The 26,418-nt window shown below is 49.9% G+C and overlaps 9 protein-coding genes across 9 annotated transcripts; 5 read left to right on the top strand and 4 right to left on the bottom strand.

Annotated features, from left to right (window-relative positions):
- Positions 1 to 6,116: 6,116 nt before the first annotated feature.
- On the top strand, positions 6,117 to 6,978 carry GLRG_08976 (tat pathway signal sequence; the record flags this gene model as incomplete). The annotated part of the gene is made up of 1 exon (XM_008099661.1): positions 6,117 to 6,978. A coding segment is annotated over one exon (399 nt), but the record flags the coding sequence as incomplete, so codon positions are not given.
- A 994-nt stretch (positions 6,979 to 7,972) lies between these two features.
- On the top strand, positions 7,973 to 8,973 carry GLRG_08975 (dienelactone hydrolase; the record flags this gene model as incomplete). Its single annotated transcript, XM_008099660.1, has 4 exons — positions 7,973 to 8,111; positions 8,173 to 8,281; positions 8,364 to 8,713; positions 8,771 to 8,973. 4 exons carry the CDS (start codon positions 7,973 to 7,975, stop codon positions 8,971 to 8,973), a joined length of 801 nt encoding a protein of 266 aa, XP_008097851.1.
- Positions 8,974 to 11,232: 2,259 nt separating this feature from the next.
- On the top strand, positions 11,233 to 12,839 carry GLRG_08974 (glycosyl hydrolase family 7; the record flags this gene model as incomplete). The annotated part of the gene is made up of 5 exons (XM_008099659.1): positions 11,233 to 11,411; positions 11,493 to 11,916; positions 11,988 to 12,076; positions 12,132 to 12,588; positions 12,645 to 12,839. 5 exons carry the CDS (start codon positions 11,233 to 11,235, stop codon positions 12,837 to 12,839), a joined length of 1,344 nt encoding a protein of 447 aa, XP_008097850.1.
- Positions 12,840 to 14,470: 1,631 nt separating this feature from the next.
- On the top strand, positions 14,471 to 15,477 carry GLRG_08973 (uncharacterized protein; the record flags this gene model as incomplete). The annotated part of the gene is made up of 2 exons (XM_008099658.1): positions 14,471 to 14,633; positions 14,708 to 15,477. 2 exons carry the CDS (start codon positions 14,471 to 14,473, stop codon positions 15,475 to 15,477), a joined length of 933 nt encoding a protein of 310 aa, XP_008097849.1.
- Positions 15,478 to 15,649: 172 nt separating this feature from the next.
- On the bottom strand, positions 15,650 to 16,459 carry GLRG_08972 (acetyltransferase/esterase; the record flags this gene model as incomplete). Its single annotated transcript, XM_008099657.1, has 1 exon — positions 15,650 to 16,459. One exon carries the CDS (start codon positions 16,457 to 16,459, stop codon positions 15,650 to 15,652), a length of 810 nt encoding a protein of 269 aa, XP_008097848.1.
- A 663-nt stretch (positions 16,460 to 17,122) lies between these two features.
- GLRG_08971 (uncharacterized protein) lies at positions 17,123 to 17,631 on the bottom strand (the record flags this gene model as incomplete). The annotated part of the gene is made up of 2 exons (XM_008099656.1): positions 17,123 to 17,406; positions 17,466 to 17,631. 2 exons carry the CDS (start codon positions 17,629 to 17,631, stop codon positions 17,123 to 17,125), a joined length of 450 nt encoding a protein of 149 aa, XP_008097847.1.
- A 1,296-nt stretch (positions 17,632 to 18,927) lies between these two features.
- GLRG_08970 (uncharacterized protein) lies at positions 18,928 to 20,775 on the bottom strand (the record flags this gene model as incomplete). Its single annotated transcript, XM_008099655.1, has 2 exons — positions 18,928 to 19,872; positions 19,927 to 20,775. The coding sequence occupies 2 exons, from the start codon at positions 20,773 to 20,775 to the stop codon at positions 18,928 to 18,930; spliced, it is 1,794 nt and encodes a 597-aa protein (XP_008097846.1).
- A 522-nt stretch (positions 20,776 to 21,297) lies between these two features.
- On the bottom strand, positions 21,298 to 22,232 carry GLRG_08969 (zinc-binding dehydrogenase; the record flags this gene model as incomplete). Its single annotated transcript, XM_008099654.1, has 3 exons — positions 21,298 to 21,383; positions 21,439 to 21,909; positions 22,001 to 22,232. The coding sequence occupies 3 exons, from the start codon at positions 22,230 to 22,232 to the stop codon at positions 21,298 to 21,300; spliced, it is 789 nt and encodes a 262-aa protein (XP_008097845.1).
- Positions 22,233 to 25,107: 2,875 nt separating this feature from the next.
- Positions 25,108 to 26,387, top strand: GLRG_08968 (5-methyltetrahydropteroyltriglutamate-homocysteine methyltransferase; the record flags this gene model as incomplete). Its single annotated transcript, XM_008099653.1, has 2 exons — positions 25,108 to 25,768; positions 25,819 to 26,387. The coding sequence occupies 2 exons, from the start codon at positions 25,108 to 25,110 to the stop codon at positions 26,385 to 26,387; spliced, it is 1,230 nt and encodes a 409-aa protein (XP_008097844.1).
- Positions 26,388 to 26,418: the final 31 nt, after the last annotated feature.

Here is a 26,418-nt window from a genome sequence, read left to right as displayed (position 1 = left end):
CGTCCAAGGCTTGGCTTGCTTTGCCATGAGTGACCGATTCACGGCTTCGCTGCCGGACTCGTTTGCTGCTCTCGCCCATGATTACTGATGATAAGATTATTTGGTTGAAACTCCGAAAGCTGCAAGATTCTCGGTAACTTCTTCTCCGATTTGATAAATATGCTGGACACGGTGCTCTGTGACTTTGGCTTCGGTCTTAAGTTTGATGAGGTTGGCAGGAAAAGTGGCTTGCTGTTCCCGGACCCAGGCTTCTGTAAGCCGGTTGTTTGATGCAATGTACTTTGGGTCGCTGTTAACAACCGAGCTAAGTGAAAATGAAGGCTGTTGTTGCCGAGTATAATGACCCTGCGATCTCGTAGATCTGCTCTCAAACGAACTAACAGTCAGCTCAGTTCAACACTCTAGCGCTCTGTGACCCTGTGTTGGACCGGCTTACACCCGATTGGGTAACTTGCCTCTTTGGCGTGTTGTTGAGCACCATTCGGTTCAAGTCAGGTAGACATGAAGAGTGGCCATCAACCGGAATTTCACAGAAACACCGTACACACAGTGACAGAAGGAGCAACCAAAGACCACGGAATACTTGAAAGAGACAGAGAGGTAGGATTGGGATGGGAAGGAAAGAAAGAGCGCGATCCATGGCTCGACGGGGCAGCTTGCGACTAAGAAGCAATCTTCGATCGCAATTGCGATCAGGGCATCCCGGCCCCGTCCGCCACCGCAACAAGCGGATTTTGTCGCAATTTGTAATGGGAAAAAACCTAGCATTTAGATACACGGTATTTATAAGGTTATTTTTCAAGAAAGACAACATTCGATGTACTTCCAGGTCTTTGAGGGCACCGGACGGTCTCACAACGAGTCAGTGCAATCAATGTCTCAGCAGTAGTGCACAAATGCTTAGAATAGATGCCTGGAAAGAGCCACTGGCTTACGCTATTCCTGAGCTTACATGGAATATTCAGTGTCTATTTCAGATAGTCTCTTAAGGATTGGGGTTGACTCATTCCAATAAGTGGTTCAGTGTTGAGCGTCGAGAGCAAGGTCTCGACCAGATCTGCCCGGGCAGGCATCATGCCCAGACTGACCGGTTGCATCCACGAATCCAGGTAATTGAACAGATACCACTCTTGCTATCTAGCCACGAGATACCCCTAGACTAGCCCGAGGTTCCTCAAACCCGGTGCTCCTATAAACGTGGCTTCGGAGATTTAACTTGGTGGCGCTTGGCTCACCCAGGGACCGAGAGTTTGGAACGCTTTCACCCACACCACCGGGGCCTTTTGTTGCATCGAAAACCTTGAGAGACAAGCAATACACTCACTCACCGCCTGTATTAGAGTTTTTATGCTAGATGCTCAATGGATGAATCTTCTTCAGGTGGGACTGTCGATGGATGCTAGTTCCAAGCCTGTGGTCTCGTGACCAGAGACTCATGCGGGCGATCTAAGACAAAACAGGCCGTAACAAGGGTGTGTGGATGACATTGCAAGGAGCAGTTGCACTGATCCTGGAGATGAGGGTTTACAGACTCCCACGTTTCGGAAGACTAGCGGTCAGAAACCGCATTCGTCGATGAGGCTTTGTAAAGGTTTGCGCAAAGCAGCAAAATAAGAGTCGGCATATCGCTTGACCTTTTCCAGAAGCTCAAGAATGTAAGGGGTTCTGACAATGGGTAAATTTTCTTATTTTTACACCTGCAATCATGATCGGTTATCCTTCATTCAAATATGACACGGCTTCTCATGATATGGCAAGCACCCACTGCTGTTGATCCGATCCACTAAACGGCTGATCTGCACCACGCTGAGTCATCTGCAAGCACGCTACATTATTGCGATCGGTTCCAGGTCGCCAGTATTATTGCAGAAATGACGGAGTACTGAGATTATATCTGTATAGGAACATGGTCATCCTCTAATTGTCTAGAATAGGGCGAATGCTTAGCTAAAGTATGCGTGCATCACACCGGAGTTTATAGCCACCTTGGGGATTGGGATGCGGATTCGGGTTTTTACGGTGCCAAGACGCACATGACGACGAGAAGGGGTGAATAACCAGGTATCTTGAGGCAGGGGTGAAAGACAGTCGGGCAACGATATTGCGATAGTGCTCAGTTAGCCATCTTCTGCATCAATAATTCACCCTGGTCAACAAATCCACGTCGCTGGATCTGTTCGGCTGACCATTCGAACCAATGGGAATGTTGGGTGTCTAGATCATTGATCAGTCCAGCGAGGTGTCCTGCATGAACCAGAAATGCTAAGCGCCTGCACGACAACACAAAGTGATTGAGGAGAACAAGGGGTGAAGCTTTCTTCTCCCGCCAGTGGATCACAAAGGTGCCGTTCATGCTGTACAGCCAACGCATGACGATCTCGAGTTTATCATGGACACGCATCCTCGGGGTCAGTTGGTCTCATGTCATCTTAAAGCAGTCCTTCAACAAACTGAGTGACTCCATAAGCGTTCTGCGTCCAAGATCATGCGTGGTAGCCACCATATCGTAGAGTCCTTCATGTTGCTTCTCTCAGTACGCCATCTGATTATAGTCTAAACTGCGGATGATACCACGAACGTTGCGCATGGGCCCCCACCAAGGGACCTCGCCATCCTCCACATCGACTGAGAAAGAGGTGACCCGGGCTTGGCTTCATCGCACACGACGAGAGACAGACGAGAACAGTGGTATGGTTTAAAGATTGGCAGTTGATCTTGATCAGCTGTGGGATGGGGTTGGTCACTGCCAGCAACGCGCTTGTTGAGTGTTGCTCTGCCAAAGTCTCGTAATGATTGGACCGTGCTAGTCGAAGCCTCGCAAGGTGTTGCTCGAGATTGTAAGAACCATGTGAAGAATATAGTGATGCTGAAAACCGAGGTTTTGCAACATATTTACGCTGTACGTGGGGATCGCTCCGTGTAATAGCTATATGGCATATAAAATAGTGACATAGAAGATCGAGGTTACTAGCGTTGGCTAGCGATGGCAACGCCGGTTTGGTCAGTGGCAGAGCCAATATGTGCGGCGTGTTGGCCGCCTCAAAGTCGGACTTATTCGGGGTTGTTAGCTTCTGAACGGAATCCCCAGGTCTTCTGGGGGTGGCCCCGTGTTCTCGGCAGTGTCGCCGACGACGATGCAATGGAGGATGGCGCAGTCGGGTTCGTCAGGGAGAGTTGCAGGGCATCAAGAGCCTTGGACAATTAGCGCACTCGGATTTGACCCCGTCGCACTATCAGAACAACCCAGTTAGCATTATACTAGTCTAAGAAAGGTATACGAAGCGCTTGTCGACGGAGCTTAACCTGGTACAATAGCCGAAGACACCAGCATTGGGTTTGTCAATATATCTTTCGACACATCGGGAAGAAGGTTGTGGGTCCGGAATTTCGTGAGTCGTGGGACCTTCCCCGCCCATGGGCCCGGCCTTTCGGTCGCATGATTTTTTGCATCTAATAAGTAGTGTAGTGTATACCCGAGAATTCTTTGATTGGCCAACGATCCTTGCCGATCCTCCAACCCGTTCATAAACTACGGTCTAATCGACTTGTTCAAGATCTGAAATCTGCGATCCGGGAAGAGGCGGCCAAAGAGTGCCAATGTGGATAGCTTAGCTAATATCAGCACGATGACATAATTATTAGAGCATTTGCACAGCGTAAAAAATCTTGATATCAGTCATTAGGAAAGGCTAGAACTGATAGCACTGCTACCACAAGCTTGAGTTCCAAGCTTCTAGATGCGTACGGATAAGGACGGCATAAGCCCCCTGTCATCGACGACAACTCTGAAGAAAGTCAGTTGAAATCGTATCTCACACACCGACCGTGGGCCCACTGAGTTGGTCTTTGAACGTATCAGATGACTTTACATACTGCGCCATTTGTTGTAGAAGAGTAACATTCGTGTAGATCTAGGGGGCGATTGCGTCTAGTGGGTAGCTAGAATCGAGGAAAGAATTGGTTCGCTCTGGGGAGCGCAGGGATGGTTCGCTGATACGAATGTCAGCGTCGCCGGAAATGCGACATTTGAGTCCTAAGACGAGTTGCTGAGCTATTGGACTGGTATAGTAATCTATCCCATTTTCGGGCGTATCTGACACTCCAGGCCCGAGATTCGAAGGAGACCGAGGAACTTCGCCGCCGTTGGGCACTGGCTAGTCTACTTCCGACTAGTTTGGCACGTACTTGAACCCTCATCGTTCGTTATCCGCCCTCCTGGGACACACCTCATGAACGCCACGGATGCATGCGCATTGACGCGGGCATTGAGTTGAGATTGCAATTGACTTTTAACAAGGTAAAACGCGGAAAGCCTGGCAGCCAGAGTTGGCATGGGCGAATCTGCTGGCTGTTGATGTGGGCATGAGTCTGAATCATGACCCTGGGCGCGGTAGCGTGATCCTTGAGTTCATCCGATATCCGCTGGGTCAAGGTTTAACTTTGGGCTCCCCCATGCCAAGGTGTACAACCCACTCGACCGACTCTTTGGGTCATCAAGCAACGAACTGTTACTATTAACGGTCTACTGCTGTGTTATACTCACAATATCACATTGCGGTGACACATCACTCCATCGCCGCCACTTGATGTTCTCAGGCTCGCTGTTCCACATGCAAAGTCGACAAGCGTCTCGCTTCTTATTACCTTACGGATAGCCACGTGGATTGGTAGATTGCGAGCGGTTCAAGTCCGTTCGCGCGGGCTGCCTAGGGGTAGATATCCGAGGTTGGTGGAGAGGTGAGTGAATGGACCAGATCATGTCGAGTTTACAAGGTATGACGCAAACTAAACCATCAAGAAGCGCGGATCAAGTCTGAAGTCGACGTAATCAGACTGATTTGTAGTTCGAAAATTTGCGGGAGGACTTGCGAAAACTCGGTATTGATGCGCAGTAATGGGTTCCGTGGAACCGAGCACCTCGCGATTTAACTTGACATGCACTGACGCTGCAATCACGTTGTCTGGACAGGGAGGCCCCTGACCCAAACGCGCATGTTCAGCTCTAAGGCTTACCAGTGATCTGGGCCATGCGTAACGCTCGCCATTGAAAAGGTTCATGGAAGATGGCATCGCCAGTCCGAACTTCTTCTCGGTCCTTACGGACTTTCACGAATTCCCCAGACACACCTGACTTGCATCGGTGTGACAGCTTTTCTCACGAGCTAGAGCACACAGCAGGTAGGGAGATACGAATGAGTGAAAAGGCTTGTATTGTGTGAAGACGAATCTCCCGGGTGGAGGGCCCATATAAAGGGGGCCCTCGAGCTCGTTCATGTGACATGGCACGTGGTGTGGCTGACGACAACCGCCACACATACACGAGCCTCCTGTGATAGCTTTTGTGGGCCTTCAGGGCCCATGTCAGAACTCTTGGTTTCACTTCCAGCTGAATTTCAGAGTTCAAGGGAAGAGCCGTAATGGTCCAAGTATGTCATCCACGGACCTATGGGTGCCCTTCCGAGTAGTTCGTCTCATGTTTACAGCGTTGCATGGCGCTCTTGAGCCTCTCGACGCAGTCTCGTCTGTTTACTACGTAGCTTGCCTATATAAAAACCTACGCAACCTTACTTAATCGTACTATTACGGCTAGATTTAACGAATCAATATTCTAGCGAATTTAGCTACGCAACAGCGGGCTTCGGTACTCTCCATTGATCTGACCTAGCGAGAGGGGACTCCGCGAGGTGTTGACATTTAAATCAGTCAGCTAGCCGAAGTCTTACTTCTCCCTACGGTCTTATAATGAGGCTGCATCCTGGGTTACAGGCGTACGCGGATATTCTATTCTAGACCCGAACGTTTTGGCCTACAAGCTGCAGGGTAGCACCGCAGCATAATACCAAGCAGCCTGCTCTTGAATATCTATCGAGCAGACGAATATCTCTATTACTTCCAAAAGCTTAATTCGTAAGGTCGTTAGATATCTACGTCATCCATCACTTGTATATACAACCTGGTCACCCAGAGCCAATTGCAACGTATAGCATTACGAACGCAGCTTGAGCGTTAAACTGTGTCGAAGAGTCGCTTCCCGAGCGGGGAAAGACGTAGAAAATCGGCTTTCTACGTGAGATCGTCTGGGTCGGGGCGTTCAAACACAAATCCCACGTCGTGGGCAGGTCCGAAAGGTCGGAGCAATGGCCATTTGGACACTGTTTCCAGCTATGGCCATAACACCTCAATACTTCTTGAACAGGAGGGGGGCGGCCACGGGCCTCACTGTCGCAGGCTCTTCGTTAGGTGCGCTTGTATTCCCAATCGTGCTGTCGGAGCTGTTGGAAACTGTATGGTTCGGCTGGTATGTTCGAATCTGTGGCTTCATCATGATGCCGGCTCTCATAATCTCATCACCCACGGTCAGGGCCCGGCCCCTCCGCGAAAGAGTCGTTTCTTCATCTGGGCGACATTCCAGGAACCGCTCTATCTTTGCCCGGTCGATGACGTGTGTCTTATGTTCGTTGGCATGTTCGTTCTACTCTTCTATCTATCTACGTTTAGCATCGACTATGATATGAGCCCGGCGCCCACTCCGTACCTTGTCGCTATCATCAACGGAGCCTCGATTCTTGGACGCATCGTACCCGGGATCCTGGGTGACAGACTCGGCCGTATCAACACGCTCTTCGCTGGAGGACTTCTCACGCCGATATCGATCCTATGTTAGCCAAAGGCTGAGACCCAAGCCTCACTTATCGAATTCTCTGCAGCCGACGGTCTGACATCTGATGCTATCATCTCAGGCGACTCGGTGGTGTCTACGCTATGTCCAAATCACTAGAGGATATTATTGGCACCTACGTGGGAATGGGTATTGCGTTTGCATCCCTGTCTATTCTTATTGGACCACCTGTCAGCGGCGCACTGCTGAACCATTTTCATGGGTATAACCAGGTCTCCATGTTTAACAGTGTCAACTGTATAGCTGGCATTGTTCTTACACTTTGTGCGAAGCTATTCGCAAAAGAGGGTCTTTTAGGGGTTGTTTAAGAAATACATTCACCAAGATTAACTTGTTATGTGACACTCATCAAAGCCAGGGAGAGTTCTAGATGCATAGAAGACAGTTATATCATTATAGCTATCATCCATGCATTTGCTTGCAGTTATGCGGATTAACAGAGTTAGATGAGAGATGAGCTCGCTAACAATGACAATAAGGGGTACAGTACCAGCTCAAAAGTCTTGTTACAACAATAAGGACAGCTAATAAAAAGCTACATTAGGTGTTTAGGACATAGGGTCTTTGGTGACGCACTGTGAAGGGACCTCGAGCTATGAATGGGTCCTCTCTTCTACTCTTCTTTGGGTTATCCTTATTGCTGTAACAAGACTTTTGAGCCGGTACTGTAGAACAACAGTGGCGGGATCAGCTTTGAATGGGCCATTCACAACTCGCAATTACCCTATGCAGCTCCCTTACCACACCCTTGTGTTGCGCTACTTGGCCCTGGAATTCAAGGATCATCACATCGCCCAGCGTAGCAGCCAAGCCTGCAAAAAGCAGATAAACCCCCGCACTGCAGGGGTTCTAATTGGAGGATTATTCCACCGCGGAGAAGGTTCAATTTTGGCTACTGGTTCACGCTACCTGGCCAAGCCCACACTGGTAACCGTATTTTCTTTTCACGCAGCATTCCTTACTGATTACGACTATTTTCAGTAGCCGGTGATACATAGTAGATTGGATGACGTCTCCAAGGATGCTAAGCGTCCCCTGCCGTTTGGCTTACCATGGACATCCCGTAGCATTCTTGCTGCGTCTCTCCTCCGTTCGGACTGCTACGGAGTTAAGTTCCGGCTGCCGGTCGGCGCAATTTGTAATCAGTGGCTATTGACGTGCTGCATTAACGCAATGAGATGAGAGAAAACTTAAGCTTAAAGTTGTCCACCCCGTCGAATTTCGTCTGGTCATATTCGTCGTCCTTTTTCAGATCGAAACTGGCAAAAATATCTTCGCCAAGAAATATTCAAGATGCTCAGCAAGCCAATTGTTCTAGCCCTCCTGGGATCCGCTTCCCTGGCGAGTGCTGCGAGGAAATGCCCCGTTGCCGACGTTTCCGCCATCGCCCATACCGGCACACCGGTCGGCGAAGAGCTCTCCTATAACGGACGTAAGATGACAGCTATCCCGAGACATTTTCCGAGCGGCACTCTGACATGAATTGATGACAGTCACCCAATATGTCTCGAAGCCCAAGGCAGGGTTTGTGGCCGGCAATAAGACGACCGGTGTGCTGTACTTGACCGATGTGTTTGGTATTCAATTGCCCGAAAACAAACTGTAAGTCGGGCAGGCGGGAAATCTCTGCACATCCCGCAGTTGCGAGGCCTTTGAATGCTGATCATACTGACTCATTTTCTAGGCTCACCGACAGCTTCGCTCGTGCTGGCTATGTCGCTGTCGCCCCGGACCTATTCAACGGCAACCCGGCGCCGAACGACATCAACATACCTGGCTTCAACACAACCCAATTTCTCGCACAGCATGGCCCGAACGTAACCGACCCCATCATTGCCAATTCTATCAAGTATCTCCGCGAGGAGCTTGGTGTCGAGAAAGTTGCCGTCACGGGATACTGCTTTGGTGGTCGCTATTCGTTCCGTGTCCTTGCTGATGGCAAGGGTGCCCAAGTCGGCTTCGCTGCGCACCCGAGTTTGCTCACTGATGACGAGATTAAGGCAATCACCGGCCCCGCCAGTGTCGCTGCTGCCGGTGAGCTACTCCCCGGACGTACTCGAAATGACAAAGATGCTGACCAATTTTATGCAGAGAATGACAATCTCATGACTGCCGCTCGTCGCGCAGAAGTCGAGGCGCTCCTCGGCCAGACCGGACAGCCGTTTTCTGTAGCCCTGTATGGTGGCACTTCCCACGGTTTCGCCGTTCGTGCGAACATCTCGGACCCCAGACAGAAGTTCGGTAAAGAGGAAGCTTTCTTCCAAGCAGTGCGCTTCTTCGATACCTGGGCTTGATCAATACCTGTACATATGTATCCCAAGATATAAGTGAAGCTGATCAATGTGATGTCTTCTGGGGGTTTAATTATCCAATGCTAATTACGCTGCTGTTATCACCTTGAGTATTGACATGAATCTAAGCAGCCGGCACGGCGCCCCATCGGCTTTAATGTTTGCGATGGCCTTGATCGTGATGATTAATAGCCAGTACGCTGCATTTACCGACAATGGAAATTGGGAAAAATTGGCGTGCGTAATCTATTTGGAATAATCAAGTGATACCGGTTCTGTAGGCTGCGGTCGCACATCAAATGACGTTGGAAAGCGGCCTCAGTTTAAGTCTTAGTAGCAGGTGTTGCAAATTTTCTCATACTTGTGAAGATGGGATTCAACCCGCGGTATAAGGATCAATAACCGAATCAACTCATTGGTGATTGCAATCCTTACTGACAGTGGGAAACAAAACAAGTTTTAAGCCCTTTGAGGGGCATGCTCGACAGCCGCCGAGTCAATGTTCTTATATTATGCTGCTCGACAGCATTGTGGTTGCTATATTAATTCAAGGGCCAGGGAAGAATCGATCTTCCTAGATGCCCTGCTCAACCCAACCCGCCCATCATGTTCCCGGGTCGAGCTCCTACTACTACCCCAACAGTTCGCTATGTAACATGAAGGGGTGTGTAAGCCTGATTTGCCGCAATATTCACATCGGTTTGTTGAGACATAATACTAGCATTGTAGTATTCAACTTGGTATACTTAACGCACAATGCTCGATACTGCATAGACGCAATTTCACAGGAAACTATCAATTAATCAATAGCCAACTGATACATACGTCATCAGACGCGGTGAACAAGGTATAAGTTTCTCCTATATATGCAAATCGCCGCGGACGGACCTCTAACCTCCGTGAACCATAGCGAGCATTCGTTAGTCCCAATAAGAAGCCGAGAAGAATTCCCGTTTACCCCGCCTCCTCTTGATACCACACGCCGAGACTCACCCCGCAAATCACCCCAGACGTCTCTTTGGCAAAAGGTAAGGCCAAGCATTTGTCAAGCCATAGATACTTCAGAGCTCCCCATAACGTTTGGTAAAGCAGCTAGCAGTTTTGCCGGCGAAAGTAGCTTGAACCAATTATGGTCTAACTAAGAAAAGCTGGCCTTGCAAGATGGGCATCGTTGTATACCCTCTTGAACCTTCATGGATATGGTTCCATGTGCTAGTGAACCAAAACTGGGCGAGGTTCGGGGATAACAGAATACCTTATCATTTCTCTTATGGAAACTCATGTCATTCCCTGCTATTTTCATTTGACCCATGAGGTTGACCATTAGACAGTCACACTTCAAAATACCTTTTCATAGTCGATAGCTTGATCCTGAACATGCATTCCACTTACAGCCCCGTAGGGCCACCGTTTTCCGCTCATGTGCAGTCAGCGTGTCATGCCAGATGTTTTCGCAGCGCCGAGACGGACAAGGCAGCCTCTGCTCGATCAGTTCGGACGGTAAAGTGGTGAGTGCCAAATGCGGCTGAGATCGACGAGGCATCTCCGTTGTTCCTGACGAACGCCATACGACTCTAACGCACGACCTGGATCAGTTTCATGAGTATCACAGTCGCCGAGACCTTGGCTATTGTAAGCATGACTTGGCTCATGACCACCCGACCATCACATTTTACTGATGTTCACACCTTTGACCAATAATTCAATTGTCACTCCGTCGACAAGACCTTGGCAATATTTGAAAATGATCATTTACGGCTCGAGAAGCCATAGCCCCGATGTCCAGTATAGTCTGCTTCTCGACTGAGCTCAACTCTTGCAACATTGGACATGAACCCTTGTCGACTACGGGAATTCGTTCCGATTGACTCCGGATATTATCTAAAAATGCAAACAGAAATGATATTCAAGCTTGTGCGGGGCTTGTTTGAAGGGAACTGTTGTCGTTCCTGAGAGCCATGGAACCAACAACCTCAGTTTGTCTACAGTAACACTTGACCTGTTGGGTCCGTCATGGAACACTGCACAATGCCACTGTACTTCGGAAGGCTGGTGATGATCACTTCGGCGAGCTTCATTCCGCGAAAGGAAAAAAAGAAAAAAAAGGGGGGGGGGGATATGCTCAGAGGTCATACATAGAGTATAAGAATGGCGTATGTTTCCATATTGACCATGAGAGCTGAATTCACTCCCCATCAAGCCCTCTACTCTTTTGTTTTGATACTCAACAGAAGAAGAATCGATCCCTCTAGATATTCCAAGATGAAGTACACACTCACAGCACTTTCCATGCTGACCATAGCTGTGGCTCAGCAAGTCGGCACCGAAGAGTCTGAGATACACCCCAAACTAAGCTGGCAAAAGTGTACATCTGGTTCATGCTCCAACGTCAACGCCGAGGTCGTTATCGACGCCAACTGGCGTTGGGTCCACGAAGTTGGGTAAGCGGGATTCCAATATCATGGCCAAGTCACTCCTTCTAGTGGACCTGCCCTCTAGCTTCCGACTAACATACTTCCCAGTGGATATCAGAACTGCTACGAGGGCAACTCATGGACCGGACGATGCTCTAATGCAGACGACTGCGCCAAGAACTGCGCTGTCGAAGGAGCGAATTATAGCGGTACTTATGGTGTTTCGACAAGCGGAAACGCCCTGACATTGAAGTTTGTCCAGCAGCACTCGTATGGCAAGAATATCGGCTCTCGCATGTACCTGATGAACGGTGACAGCAAGTACCAGATGTTTACTTTGTTGAACAACGAGTTTGCCTTCGACGTTGACCTATCCACAGTGGAGTGTGGTATTAATAGCGCTTTATACTTCGTTCCTATGAAGGAAGACGGTGGTCTCTCCTCCGAGGCCAACAACAATGCTGGTGCCAAGTACGGTACTGGTTATTGTGACGCCCAATGTGCCCGCGACCTGAAGTTCATTGGTGGCAGGGTAAGTCTTGATGCTCTTCTTCATTGGCCTCAGCACATGTATAGGACTCAGCTCACTCCAATGCTCAACAGGGCAATATCGAAGGTTGGGACTCCTCTGAGACCGACAATAGCGGCGGAGTTGGCAACATGGGCGCTTGCTGCGCCGAGATCGACGTTTGGTAAGCCTCCTAAATAATCTTTTTATGAAGATGTGAACACTCATACGATAATCAGGGAGTCCAATGCTCATGCCTTCGCTTTGACCCCCCACGCTTGCGAAGACAACAACTACCATGTCTGTGAGGGTGACACTTGTGGCGGCACTTACTCTGAAGACCGCTACGGAGGCGGCTGCGATGCCGACGGTTGCGATTACAACCCGTACCGCATGGGTAACCGTGACTTCTACGGTCCTGGCAAGACAATCGATACCAGGAAGAAATTCACCGTCATCACTCGCTTCCTGCCTGATCGCATGTACCAGGTTTTCATCCAGGACGGCAGGACAATTACTGTTCCTGGTGCGAAGTGGGACGGTATTCCCGAAACCTCCGACATTACTCCCGACTACTGCAGAGCTCAGTTTGCTACCTTTGGCGAGCGCGATCGCTTCAACGAAGTTGGCGGATACCCTCAGCTAAACGCTGCTCTCGAGATCCCTATGACACTTGTGATGTCCATCTGGAGCGACGTAAGCCTCCTAAGAAACAGAATCCGGGCATTAGAAAGAAGCTTACATTCTCATAGCACTACTCCAACATGCTCTGGCTGGACTCCGTCTACCCTCCCGAGAAGGCCGGTCAGCCCGGCTCCGAGCGTGGACCATGTGCTACAAACTCCGGCGTCCCCGCCGAGGTCATTGAACAGTTCCCCAACGCCCAGGTCACATGGTCCAACATCCGATTCGGCCCTATTGGAAGCACCTACAGTGTTTCAACTTAGGAGGATGATACCTGGTCCTGGAGAAAGTTGAAATTCTGATTGGTGGTTCTAGCATTTTATATGGAATAACCTCTGGCAAGTTTCTGTTGGTATCACAGGGCTGGTGACCTAGGTCGAAGTGGTGACATGAGAGGGGTGCAGTGGTAGTATGTCTTATTCCTGAAGAAAATAAGAGGCTATCGCGAGTTGCCTTGTTGAAAGTTGGGACAATCACTCTCTAGATGGATGTGGAGGGGCAGTGGGCTATACCGGAGATTAGCTTCAATGTCGGCGATAGCTGGCGATGCCGGGCATTGCAACAGTTGCTGTACTTACCTTTGCTTCTCTATCAATCGTTGAGGATCTTTTATATCACAGGAGGCTCATGTATGTGTGGCGGTTGTCGTCAACCACACCACGTGCCATGTCACATGAACGAGCTCGAGGGCCCCCTTTATATGGGCCCTCCACCCGGGAGATTCGTCTTCACACAATTCAAGCCTTTTCTTCACTCATTCGTATCTCCCTATCTGCTGTGTGCTCTAGCTCGTGAGATTTTATTTTCCCCTTCTGTGACCTTTAAATTATTCAACTTAGGCAGATAGCTATGGACGTGATTATTTGTTACAGCTGTGGTGCGTCTAGAGTGACCTTATAATATAACTGGGTCACCGCCAGACTTGTTGGCTGTGGCGCGATATGAGATCTTTTCAGTTTGACTACGTAAGCAGCTGAAAGATAACAAAAGCACAAGCTCGGGCTCGTTAACACCAGATAGGCTGAACTTCGTTCCTCCGACACGACATTCGGATATCGCTTTGTGGCGTATGAAGGAATCAGTTCGGAAGCTGCCAGTCAGGGATGAACATCAAGACACAGTGCTTGCTTCAGTGTTTTCAGGTGTTTCTGTGCGTGGAAGCAGGTGGATATTTGTTAGAAATCGGATACTAAAGAAAAGTCAGGGGATCGAAAAGCCGGCCCTTGGCTGTGACTGGGCAAGTGGAGCAGGCAAAAAAGCATGGGTGTAACAAGCATCTGCTTACAGCTCAGACGAAAGGTGAGAGAGCTGGAGGGGCAGAGGGGTTAGCCCCGACTGTGCCTGTTGGTTGGGTAAGACTAACGTTAGTTGCGAACGCTAATGCAGCCTGCTGACACGCTAAAATCTGGTCCACATATTAATGGGACATAAATCCGACCGAAGGCGCCTCGCTGATAATCATGACCATAGGCAGGCTGTCTTAGCAATCTACTTTATAATGATCGTTTGGATAGCAAGACAAGCTCCATCAACGGAATGAAGTAGACGGTCTTTGAACGATTAAATCTGAAGGTAGTTCGATTTCCCCAAAAACCGCTGGACCATGCGATTTTGTATTTTCTGATGAGCATTGAGGTCTTCACCATCGACAATTGTACCGTCACCTATCAAAATTGGAACTTGCGGCACACCCAACTCGTCGGTGGTAGGAGCCGTCAGCATGCTGCATATAGTCCATGTGACAGCCATTCTCATTTCAAAACTCCACCTTTTGCCTTATCTTATCAATTACCCTTCGGTCTTCGCGCCACCTTGTTGGTCCGGCCTTTCGCATGCCGGCTCTCAACTAGCGCCAGTGTAAGGAAGGACCCAAGGAATTCAACTGGCGCAGACGATGGAATTGTGTTTCTCTCCTGAAGGAGCGGTCCCTACCGGGATTTCTATCGAGATTAATCCTCGCCTGGCGGAACTAAAAGACCCCTCAGAGGACTGGACCGGCGTGACAAGTACGGCGGAAAGGCGGAAATTACAGAACCGCCTAAACCAGAGGGCTCGGCGTAGGTGGCACCACCACCCACAACCCGTTGATCTAAATGGACAAGGTTGACTGACAAGGCTCTTCTTCGTCCAGGTCGAAGAACTCAGGCGAATCCTATGAAGAATACTCCGTCGAATCCAAGTTCTGAGCCGGATTCAGGCTCAGACCTATCGACAGTGCTTGTGAAGTCGGTACCGCCAGTCAAGAATCAGAATCAACTGGCTTCGGAGATGAGAGCCAAAAGACATCCAGAGCTATGCAGACTCGAAACTCAGATACAGCTGATCAGGTTTGCTGGAGAAGCCTACGAAAACTATCTCAATGGGAATCCCCGTCCTGCCTACCTTACAACGCTTGTTCGCGTGAACGTTTTTTACGCCTTCGTACAAAACGCCCGTGTCCTTGACTTTGATGGCGGGTGGCTCACATATGAAGCAATATCACCCTTCAATAAATCGGGGCCAGGTCTCGGGCATGCAGCGGTAGGGAACTCGTGTCCTGAGAATATGCGTCCCACCGAGCTGCAAGTTGCAGTCGAGCACCATCCATGGATCGACTTTTTCCCCCACCCTAGAATGCGGGATAATTTCCTTCGAATCGTTGCCGAGCAGGGAGAAGACTACATTGACGAGGATGACTTGTGCCGGGATATCGTAGACGTTGGAGCCGGGGCTGGGGTGGAGGAATCTGCCCTCAATGTCTGGGGCGAGGCTTGGGATCCACGGGGATGGGAAGCAACCGAGCCGTTTCTGAAGAAATGGGGTTGGCTTTTGGCTGGCTGCACGGACATGCTAGAGGGGACGAACTATTGGAGACAAAAGAGAGGGTTGCCGAAATTGAGGTTCAACTGGTCAACCTTGTAGTATGTACACCCAGCTGGTCGATAGATGTGTGGTACAGTTAGGAGATGTCACGTCATCATTGATAATCTGTCGTGACGAGGACTTAAAAAGTATTTATAGCAGTGACAACAATGGTTCCACCTTTGTCATCACATAATCTGAATGCATTATACCAGCTACTGCTATGTCACCGTCACATATTTCGGGACCTTTTCTCCTCAAGAAGTTCCAGAAGCCGTAAGAAGTAAGGAAGGAATGCTTCCAACTCGACCTGGAAGCCTTCATGCGCCCCCGGAACATCGAGCCGAGGACACTCCAAAATCTTCTCTTGTTCATCAACTGCCTGCGCATACCAAGCGTCCCTGCTTCTCGTACCCCTCATCAATCCGATGCTGGTATTGTTCTCTTTTATCCGATACAAACTTGGCAGGTAGCCTAACAGAATAGCGAACTCGTTCTCCCAGAAGTTCACTGGGTTACTCGGCTCCGGCGACACAGTGCTTGGTACGCCCTCATCAGAGTACCCAATGAGTTTTGATGCAAACTGCGTCTGTGCAGCCTGAAGACCAGAATTCTCGTATAACTCGAGGCAGTCATACAGAAATTCGAAAACCTCGGAGGCATTCGGCAACAAGGTGAAGGTCGGGGCCTCGTGCGCAATGATGTGATCGACCATGTGGGGGAAGTCGATTGCGAACTGGAACGACAAGATACCACCCCCGCTGCTCCCAAAGAGGATAGTTTTGTCGAACCCAAGGGCTTTTACGATAGCGCAGATGTCACGGGCTTGCTGCGGAGGGTTGAGCCTCTTGTTGACTTTCGCCTTGCTTGCAGACATCTGGCGCCGGTCGAAGGTGGCGCAAGTGTACCTGTCTGATAGCGCGGTGATGATGGGGTTGTATTGGCGTCCATGTCCATTGCCTCCAGGAACGAATAAAATGAGAGGGCCTTGTCCTTGGTACCAGTAGTGAATGTCGCATCCCTCATTGGAGAGGATGGACATGGTTGGTCTAAATTCCATAGAGACAGCTTATCTATGATCTTGGGTCTGTGCGAGGCAGTCAATGATAATAATGAGACTGCTTGATCAGAGAATCTTCGAACAACGTTGATTAGTGTCCTGGTTAAGTAACAATATTGCATGACTGTCTGACACGCGGAACACCAATGCCTCTTCAGAACCCGTGACTTCAAACACAAAAGTTCCGCTGCTGACTGCGGGGTTGATAATCCCGTCAGACGAAAATGGCCAGATATTACGGGTTATTGAGGCTAATATGTGATAGGACCGGCTTTTTCATTGTTGGGCTGACGAGCTATCTTGCATGGCTGAGAAGCGGATTAATGCCCGACTTTGCATCCTGGATAACAATACCGAGCAACGTGACCAGAGATAGTAACAAGATCTCGTAGAGGAATAAATATCCATGTTATAGCACTACTTTCTTAGTTACAGTCATATTTGAACATTCGAATCTGAGGGATAATCAGGAGAGCTTTGATTCCGGACTTCATTCGCAAAATCATGCCAGCGCTGAGGAGCCAGGATAACTCATAAAGAACTAGATAGTATCCATAATTCAACAAATTCCTTAATTTCTTTATCAACACCAGTTCTCTTAAGATTAAAGCAGGCTCGGACTCCAACTTTGTGGCCTCTTTTGGTCTAGTACGGCTGGATCCATGGTCTGCAGCGCGTTGCAGCACAGAAGCCGTTGCAACAGGGTCCAACATATTGTACTTGAGTGTTGTAGCATTCTCCGTATGTTGCGACACAGATGCCAAAGCAACTGACTCCGGTGATAGGCTGAGGCGGCCCAAGGATGACCTGCTGCAACCCCTGTGAGGTGATACCGCTCGCCAGTGCTTTCTCACCGTTAGTGTAGAAAGTACATTGCGAGATGGCGTTGTAGTCCGGTGCGTCAATAATGTTGACGGCGATATCGTTGTCTTCAAGTTATAGGGTCAGTACGTCCGCCTTTGAAGAAAGAATATAGTATAGAACAAACTGGTTGCATGCACCTGCCCATCGGCGGGGATAGCCAGTTCGTACGACGCGGCCCCCCCGTGGAAAGTCAGGTGAACCGTCTGGAAGACATCACGCTCTTTAAGAGGCTGAGATAGGGCGGGAACAACAATGGTAAGAGACAAGAACGAAATGGTGGACAACTTCATCTTGAATGATAGGACTTGATATACTGGTACTGCGACTTATTTCGTTTTTGAAGGTATGTTGCTGCTCAATGTAGTTGTGATATGAATCCCAAGAACTTGAGATCCGGTCAAACCTTTATACCCGCCCTCTGTGTTAGTGGTGCTGAATCCTCAGCAAGGAAAGACCTATCATGATCGACTTCGGTGAATAGCATGACCCGACTCTTACCACCCGACGAATCATTTTCAACAGTTGTGCTCTCTGTAACACCTTTCTTTCCACGTTCCCACTCAATTTCTGAAGCCGGTTCGACTAAAAGCCATCGAATACGAACTCACGTGTCATATGTCTGACTCTATTTTTGTACTTGACAGCCACTATGGGCAGGTTACATCCCTTCAAGGTTACATCTCAAGTAAAATCTGACAGGCAAGTATGAGTCTCGTAAAAAGGAGGTGGAAACCAGGGAGAGGGGCCCCAGTTACAAAAGTCGAGCCAATACCAAAGGTACTCGCAAACCGCTGGTGCTGGTCGATCCGTGGGCTGAACCGTCACTAGCGCCATGTTCAGCTTGGCCGTGAGAGCGGCTGAGTGTTATTGAGGGGTAGCGGGTGGGCATTGCACCACCCAAGAATCAAATCTCACGATATTGTGATGCTGTAAGGCTAAAGGTACTTGCGTCGTCATCTGCATACATTTTTGATCGGCTCTTTAGTCTATGCTGGGACTTGTATCTGCGAACGTCAGACGACAAGGGAGAGAGGGGAGCTCGTATCGATACATGCCCGATAACGCGGAAAAAGCATGCAGTTGACGCTTGTCTGGAACTATGTCTCAGTTGGGTCCTCCCCTTATGTACCTTTGAGTATAACTGGGCTGCGGTCAAGCCAGACTTCGCACTAGGGGATAGATCTTCGTTGCTGACGATCCTGTGATACGTTCCAGTAAGTGTAATGCACTTCGACTGGGTGGCAAGCGGAGACCAATAGTACTGTGGTATTCATGACAAGTTGGTGATCCTTCCTGTTGAAGTACATGTGCATTTATTATCTGCAAACAGCGAGGGGCGAAAAATAATCGACTTATCTGCCGAATTACAAGGGGGCAGATATTGTTGACACCTCATGGGGTCAAAACTTTGGGCTTTATGCTTTGCCAAATTTTCCAGACGTTTCTTTATGTCCTCCATATCATGAGGTCGAGATAGCAATGTAGTTTGTGTTCGTGCCCCCTTGCCACGCCATCTTTTTTTCAACGCTCCTTATAACAAGATTTCCCTGAGCCTCATTACCTTCATCACCTGTATGTGCTTTGGTCTAGAAGATGAGCGGATGTGATCTATGATCCGATGGTGCCAAAGGCCTTAACTTAATACCCATACTCGACAGGCAGGAATCTCCATCCCAAACATCGCAGTCAGCTTGGCACACTGTGCCGCTCTTCGGTACAATTCCGTGTTCAAGATACTCCCGAGCAATTCTCGTTGTGCAACGACTGCTAGTTGTCATGCTGCAATGCCCAACGGATTCCTGGATCACGACCGCCGACCCGGGATGACGCTCACTCTCCTTCAGCGCGTTCCTCAATGGCGTCACCGGATCAAGCCGAGACGTCAGGAACAGCAAAGGAGCCGCGGGTTTACCGTCAACCACAGCGGGGTCGGGTTCCGGTGTTGCGAATGGGCCGGCGAAGCGCCACTTGGGACGGACATTCCAGCCCGTGCAAGAGAAGCGGATTCCAGACCAGTAACCAGCGAACGTTGGTGATTGAGACTCAAGCTTCGAAATGTAGGCCCGGTAATCAGCGATTGTGAGGTTTGTGCTGTCTTCACCGCCACTGCAAAGAATGGCCGGGGCGCCATCGCCGACTGCACTCGGAGGGGCCGATGAATTGGGGTTAGAGCAGGCGTCGTCGAGTTTGGGGATATCAGCTGTAGCGGTCTCTATAAGGGCGGTGTAGTTCCCCTCTATGGCCGAGTTGATCTTCTCCGCCAGTTTCGTGAAGTCCCGATAAGGCGTATAGAGGGGTCTTACGAACGACCTCGTAACGTCGTAGCCCGTCAAGATTTTAGTGAGTTTGCCGTCTAGAACTGAGACTGGTGAATCATCCAGCTGCTTGACCAATTGGTTGACACGCTCCCGAATGTCTTGCCACTTTCGGTCAGACGGCCGACTAAGGGCGCACTTTCTTCCGGATATAAAGCATGACGTGCAGAAGAACTCAACAATCTTCTCGGAATCTTGGAGGTTAGTTGTCCACCCCTGTGCGCTAGGTTAACGGTCCGTCGGAACCCAAATGAATAAAGAGTTACTCACAGCAGCCATATAATCATCGGCGTCAACAATTCCGTCAAGAATGATCCGCTGAACCCGGCCGGGATACATAGATGCAAAGGTGTTGCCCAGCAAACTACCATATGAGAAGCCCCAGTACTGTAGACGCGGCAACTCTTTAGCACTACGCAGCTCCATAGGCCTTTGTGCTTTCTCCTCCTCAAAGAACTTTGCGGCAACTTCGTCATCCCGCAGCTCCTGGATCTTGTCCAGCATCTCAACCATGTCGCGGACAACAGACGCTGTCGAAGCATATGGGAGAATGGAGCCGTTCACAGCGCTCTGAGTGCACAGCTTCCCGTAAGCTTGAATACGCGCCCACTGCCGCCTGAGCGCATCTAGACTGGCGTCGAGAGGCCCTATGGCCAAGCGCTGGATGGCGTCCATGTCTCTAGCAATGAGGTCTTCGTAGCAGTCTGCCTTTGGCGAGGTGAACTGAACACCTCGCGGGTCCCAACTCAGAATCTCATACTTCTTGTTGCCGTCGACAGTATCTTGCAATAGGTGGCCCTCTCTGAGCAGGAGCCCAACACCCGAACCTCCAGGACCGCCTGGGTTTGTGAAAATGGTGCCACCGAATGCCGGATCGTGGTCGGGGACCTTTGCCGGGAGCTTGACGATGGCCAGCGCAACGGTGTACTCGTTCTTCTTATCGAGCCAGTCGAGAGGTACCTTGAGTCGTGCGCATTGGAACTCTTCATAGCATGGGTGGTACTCCAGCTTCGTTGACGGCGTGATTGTTGTCCAATTGAAGTCATTCAGATCCGGATAATCGCGCTCACCTGCCCTGGCAATGCCTGCCAGCGCGAATAGGACAGTTGAGGATCTCATGGTCGCATACGGTTGTTGCCTTCCCTATGTCTGCAGGTATGGTGTCTCTAATGACTGAGCACCTATTGATTATCTCTGTCACCAGTGATGGCGCTGGTTACCTGTGCCACGCTGAGACTTTAAATTTGATAGAGTGAGGAGAAGCTTTAAAAGGCCTGGAGGGAGACCAGGAGGCAACGAGTGGGATGCTGCGTCAGCAGGAGTGCCTGCAAAGCTGCATCAGCAGGGTACGTACGATGATGACGTGTTTAAGACCACAAAGCAGAGGCAGGAAGGTGAGTGAATGCAACAAATGGTAAGGGTACGGTGGTATTCATTAAATCTGACCAAATGTGACTGGAGGAAATCTAACTACGGATATAGGATCATGATTGACATTGGCAAATTGCAGAAACCCCCCACGTTCAACGCTTCATGGCAAATTCAATCTTACTCCTCGAAATCCGACAAGCGCACAAGCGACGATCCCACGCCCGGCATACTTGTCTATTGGCGATGAGCTTGTTGGGTATCTTCGAGCCTCTAGACGTTGTTGATTGGCACTGTAATCTTCCCCTTGGCTATCAAACCAAACAGCGTCTTCAAGTTTGGCTCGAATCTCGCGTCGTCTCGGGTGATGTAGGTAGTAGAACCGAGTCCTCTTGCCACAGAAGTGAACCGTACCCCGCGCCAATAGTTTCACAGCGGGCATGACAACCGACCGGCTTTCGCTATCATCGTTGAGCGATGGCAGGTTCCCGCCGAAACCAACAAGGATGCCAGTAGGTGACAAAATCGAAAACGACTCGTCCCAGCTCTCGAATCCTAAAGGATCGAACACAGCATCTGCCCCGCCGAGGTCCTTCATTATCTTGATCCAGTTCTTGTCGGTGTAAACAAACGGCGTAGCACCCTGTGCACGGGCGACTTTGTGGTTCCGCTCCGATGCCGTGCCGTATACCTGGGCGCCCTGCAGTTGGCATAGCTTCATAAGGGCATAGCCGACGGCCCCGCTGACGCCGTGGATGAAGACTCGCTGGCCCGCAGTCACCTTGGCGGACTCGAAGACCATGGCGTACGCCGTGTTCCAATACAAGACCAGGGCGTTGGCCTGCTGCAAGTCGATGCCTGCAGGTACTTTTATGAGGTACTTCTCTGGGAGGTTCACCAAGTCGGCCTCCGCGTCATAGACAGTAAGTAAGACAAGCGACGATTTCCCCAGCAGCGAACTTGGACGCTCCGGGACCGTTGGTCTTGACGATGCCGACGAGACAGTAGCCAGGTGTGAGCGGAGCTTTGTTCTGCATCGGGTAGACCCCCCTGCGCATGTTGATGTCGGCCCCAGAGAAGCCAGAGTAGATGGTCGCTACTTGCACATGGTTCTTGGGAGGGGGGGTGATGGTGTCTTGGATGATATGAACTTTGGATGCATCACCGAACTCTGTAATGACGACCTTGCGGATGGTGGTTCCCGACATGGTGAGATCGTGTTTGAGGGATTGGTTGGTCTGAATGAGGAATAAGATGGATCGTTTATGCTCTTCTTTATTCCTACACACTCGGTTTCCCTATCGTGTTTAAACTATTTCATTTCTGGTGACGGACACCATATTCAACATCATCATCGGCATTTTTCGGCCTTCGCGAAGACAGTCGGCCTGAGTGAATCGTGCCGACCGATACGCCCAATAGAGTCTATTACGCCGACATGAATGTCGAATAGTCGCAGTTACATACACTACGCCAGCAATTGGCGCTACGTGCTCAAATTGCATCGCTCCACGGAGTAACTCGACGGCAATGGGGAGTGCGCCGCCTGCAGGATCAAGTGAAAGGGCATAGACACACGAAAGAGCGCTGACAATAGGAATTGCGCCGATCAGAGGCGCTATTATCCCTGTATGGCGTCTGCCTGTTTCATGGCGCGATCCTTCGCACATTCCCCGGGCTGACTTTAAGCCGACTCGCTTCAGAGGCTTACCTTACTGGTCAGCACTTGGGGTACTCTGTCTGGCTGACAATAGCTAGCTATACTATCATGCCCCGACCCTACAATTCCATAAACGGGCTGAAGTTGTACCGCAGCGCATCAGCAACTTGCGTGGCTTTGCCAACGTAATACAGTATTATAACGATTGGTGCTTCTGGTCAATCCGCGGGTCGATGCCTATCCATGTTTCAACACGGAAGCCTGTTTTGGGTGTAGCAAGAATCATCTGACATTTTGGTTTCCAGAACTGTCCTAATCTTTCGTGATTTAATGACGAGAGAGGACTTGAATGCCAAAAGAGAGACTCGCTTAGAGAGCCATCTCCAAGTATCCGTAGGCTAGTAAAAATGAGCTACGGCGATATGGTGTAGCTATTGCACTTGTTCGAAGACAAACGTTACGCAACTATAGCCGAATCAATTGTTTCCTACATCCCAAGACCTTCTCGCAAAGTCACACATGCCAAAGAAGGGTCGGACCTTAGTCAGACTGCAGCCGTGGAAAGTACATCTTGGCTGAAAGCAGAGGCCTATCTATACAACACTTACAGCGAGATCCAACGCCAAGCAGATTTTATGGCCGCACCTGAGGAACAATTAGCTTGGGCGATGGACGAGGTAGGGTTAGCGGCTCCGACCAAATTTCAACGGTCCCGTCGCTTCTCTTTGGTTTATAGGTGTTGTGAAGGAGTACCCCGGATATGACAGGAGGATACGGTTGATGTGATTAGGCTCGGAGCAATATTCCGTGGCTTTCATAGTCCACTTTATCCGCAAGTTTTGGACCTACGGCCATAGAACATGATCGACTTTCTTCAATGTCGTTAGTCCTTGACATCTTGATCAGCGAAGAAGAGTAATATATAATCTAATGCAACACTCTTCTAAAGTACCAATATACCACTTGCATCCTCACCTTAGGTGCGTAAATGCTTATTCTAGGTTCCCTTCCGCGGAAATCTAAAGAATCGGGCAGTCATCTCTTGCTGGATCATGAATGGGACGTCTGTGCTGACTACACAGACTTTGATTCAGACCGTGATGAAAGCTTGAGAAAAGCTGGAGGCTTGAATCGTAATTCATGATGATATGTCCAAGATCTCACAATGGAGGTGGGAAAGTCAGGGATAGCCTTAATATATCATGTCATTATCTCCGCCAGGCAAGCAAAGACTTAGACCTTCGTCCGATGGCTGTCTGCTCAGTGTGCCCTCCGAGAAGTATTACAACTGGTTATGTTTTCCTGAACATAGTTCTTCTTTGGTTCCGCCTATGGTTTTCTCATTAGGCGGACCGGTGACTTAGGTACATTGGTCTTGCTGGAGTCCCCCTCACGGCAATCGGTACAGCGCTCTTGATTCCGTACCACACACCCAGTATTTCCGTAGGTGTTCTTGTTGTAATTCATATGCTCAACCGCCTTGGGACCAGCATCTTCGTCGCATGTGCCAGATTTCGATTCAATCTGTTGTCAACCATCAGGAAATCGCGACCGTGATGGCCATCTGGGGCTTGTTTGGCCCCACCTCGTGCCATGCCATTGCACCCATGAAATATCTATGCTACAGAACTTACTACACAGAGCAGCAACCAATAACCACAGTGCACTCACGATTTTGTCAATGATGGCCTGCGAAAGGTTGCTTCGAATAATAGTCAAAGCGTTTTCCTACAAAAGAAAACACTAGAATTGGGGGTATCCATACCATCTTTGTGCACCGCATGCAGGCCTCATTAAGAGCTTTTATTCAAGCGACTCCCCTCTTCGAGTTTGGGACACTGATGCTCTAAAGGCCCCGAGATCACATATCACAATCTGTGAAGACAAAGGTGGAACCTGCTACTGCGCTTCAGTACCGTCACGACACAATCGCATTGCTGTTGACCAACGCGGTACCTGACGTCACATTGAATCATAGAAGCAACTGCCGACAGTGCGGAGCAACGCATAAAAAGAGCCGATTTGAGGGAGCAGGGGCAAACTGTGCCCCGGAAGTTTGTCAATCGGCAACGCTCCGATAAGTCACCTGCGCGGGATGACATTGAGCGTTAAGCAGCACAAATCCACCAAGCCAAGGTTTCCAATTCCTTTGCCCGGAACATATTGGGTTTGAACACAGGCTGACGTGGGCTAGGTATTAAATCCGTCCTCCATTAAAACCCCCGCTCAGACATTGATGAACGGATTTGTCCCCTCATCTGGCCCCGCGTTTAAATCCGGATGCCCCGCAGGCATCATTGAAAACCCACCACGATACCACGACGTTTCAAATTATTTATCACCGCGAGGGATTTAAGACAACAGCAGACGACGCAGAAGAGAAAGGGAAGGAACACTGAACTTCATTCCTATTACACATCGATATGTCTTTCAGCCACCACCAAGCGCCCCCTTTCAGGGCAGAGCACATGGGCTCTCTGCTCCGACCCCAGAAGCTCCTCGACGTTCGGGAGGGTAAGATTCGAGACCAGGGCCTATCCGAGGAGGAAGCCGGTCTTCCTGCCGTCGAAAAGGAGTCTGTAGCTGAGGTCGTACAACTGCAGCGCGACCTTGGCATCAAGGGCGTTACCTCGGGCGAGTTCAATCGCACGCGCTTTTGGGGTCTGATGTGGGATGAGTTCGAGGGTACCACCCGCTTGCAAGATGCCGAAGCCAGCATGTTCCGTCTCTACCACCCGGATGTCGTGAGCCTCATCGAGCAGGACCGCAAGGTGATGCCTGGCGACTCTGTCATAGCCGGCGGTAAGCTATCGCACTCACCAGAGAAGTCCAAGTCCAACCTGCATGAGCTCCACCTGGTTCAAGCAGCACTTCCCAAAGAGGAGTGGAAGAACATCAAATTGACCATGATCACGCCCGCCTGGTTCCACATGCGCTACAAGCAGGGCAGAGCCTACACCAAAGAGGCGTACGCCAACGATGCTGAATATTTCAGTGACGTCGCCAAGGTGTACCAGGCAGAGCTCAGGCAACTCTACGAAGCTGGTCTGCGCAATGTCCAATTCGATGACCCTGGGATGGCTTGTAAGTTACCACAACGTCTGGCGCGAATGTAGCTGCTGACAATTTTCTAGACTTCTGCTCTCAAAAGTTCCGTCAGGGATGGGACGAGGACAAGGACAACGAAGGTACCGTCGAAGACCTCCTCGACGCTTACATCAAGCTCTACAACGACATCACCAGCAAATTGCCCGGGGATATGCACACGGGTATTCATCTCTGCCGCGGAAACTTTATTGGCGGTCGTCACTTTGCTGAGGGTTCTTACGATATCATTGCCAAAAAGCTCTTCCAGGACCTGGATGTGAACACTTTCTACCTTGAGTACGACACTGAGCGTTCTGGTGGCTTCGAGCCCCTCCAGTTTCTGCCCAAGAATAAGAACGTTGTTGTCGGCATCATTAGCACCAAGGTTCCTAAGTTGGAGGACAAAGAGCAGATGAAGGCCCGTGTCCTCAAGGCGGCGGAGTTTGTCGCGAAGGGCAGTGGTGAGACAAACGAGGAAGCTCTGAAGCGTATCTGCGTGTCGCCTCAGTGCGGGTTTAGTACCCATGAGAGCGGGTACCCGTTGAGTCTGGAAGATGAGAAGAGCAAGCTTCGATTGATCAGAACGATTGCCGATGAGATTTGGGGCGAGGCGTAGAATGTTAGCCAGATTTACGTAGTGTGCGCAT

This window comes from Colletotrichum graminicola (assembly GCF_000149035.1).
Source record: "Colletotrichum graminicola M1.001 genomic scaffold supercont1.44, whole genome shotgun sequence".
NCBI lineage: Eukaryota > Fungi > Ascomycota > Sordariomycetes > Glomerellales > Glomerellaceae > Colletotrichum > Colletotrichum graminicola.
Note: the sequence above shows the minus strand (reverse complement) of the source record. Positions and strands in the feature narration are given on the sequence as shown.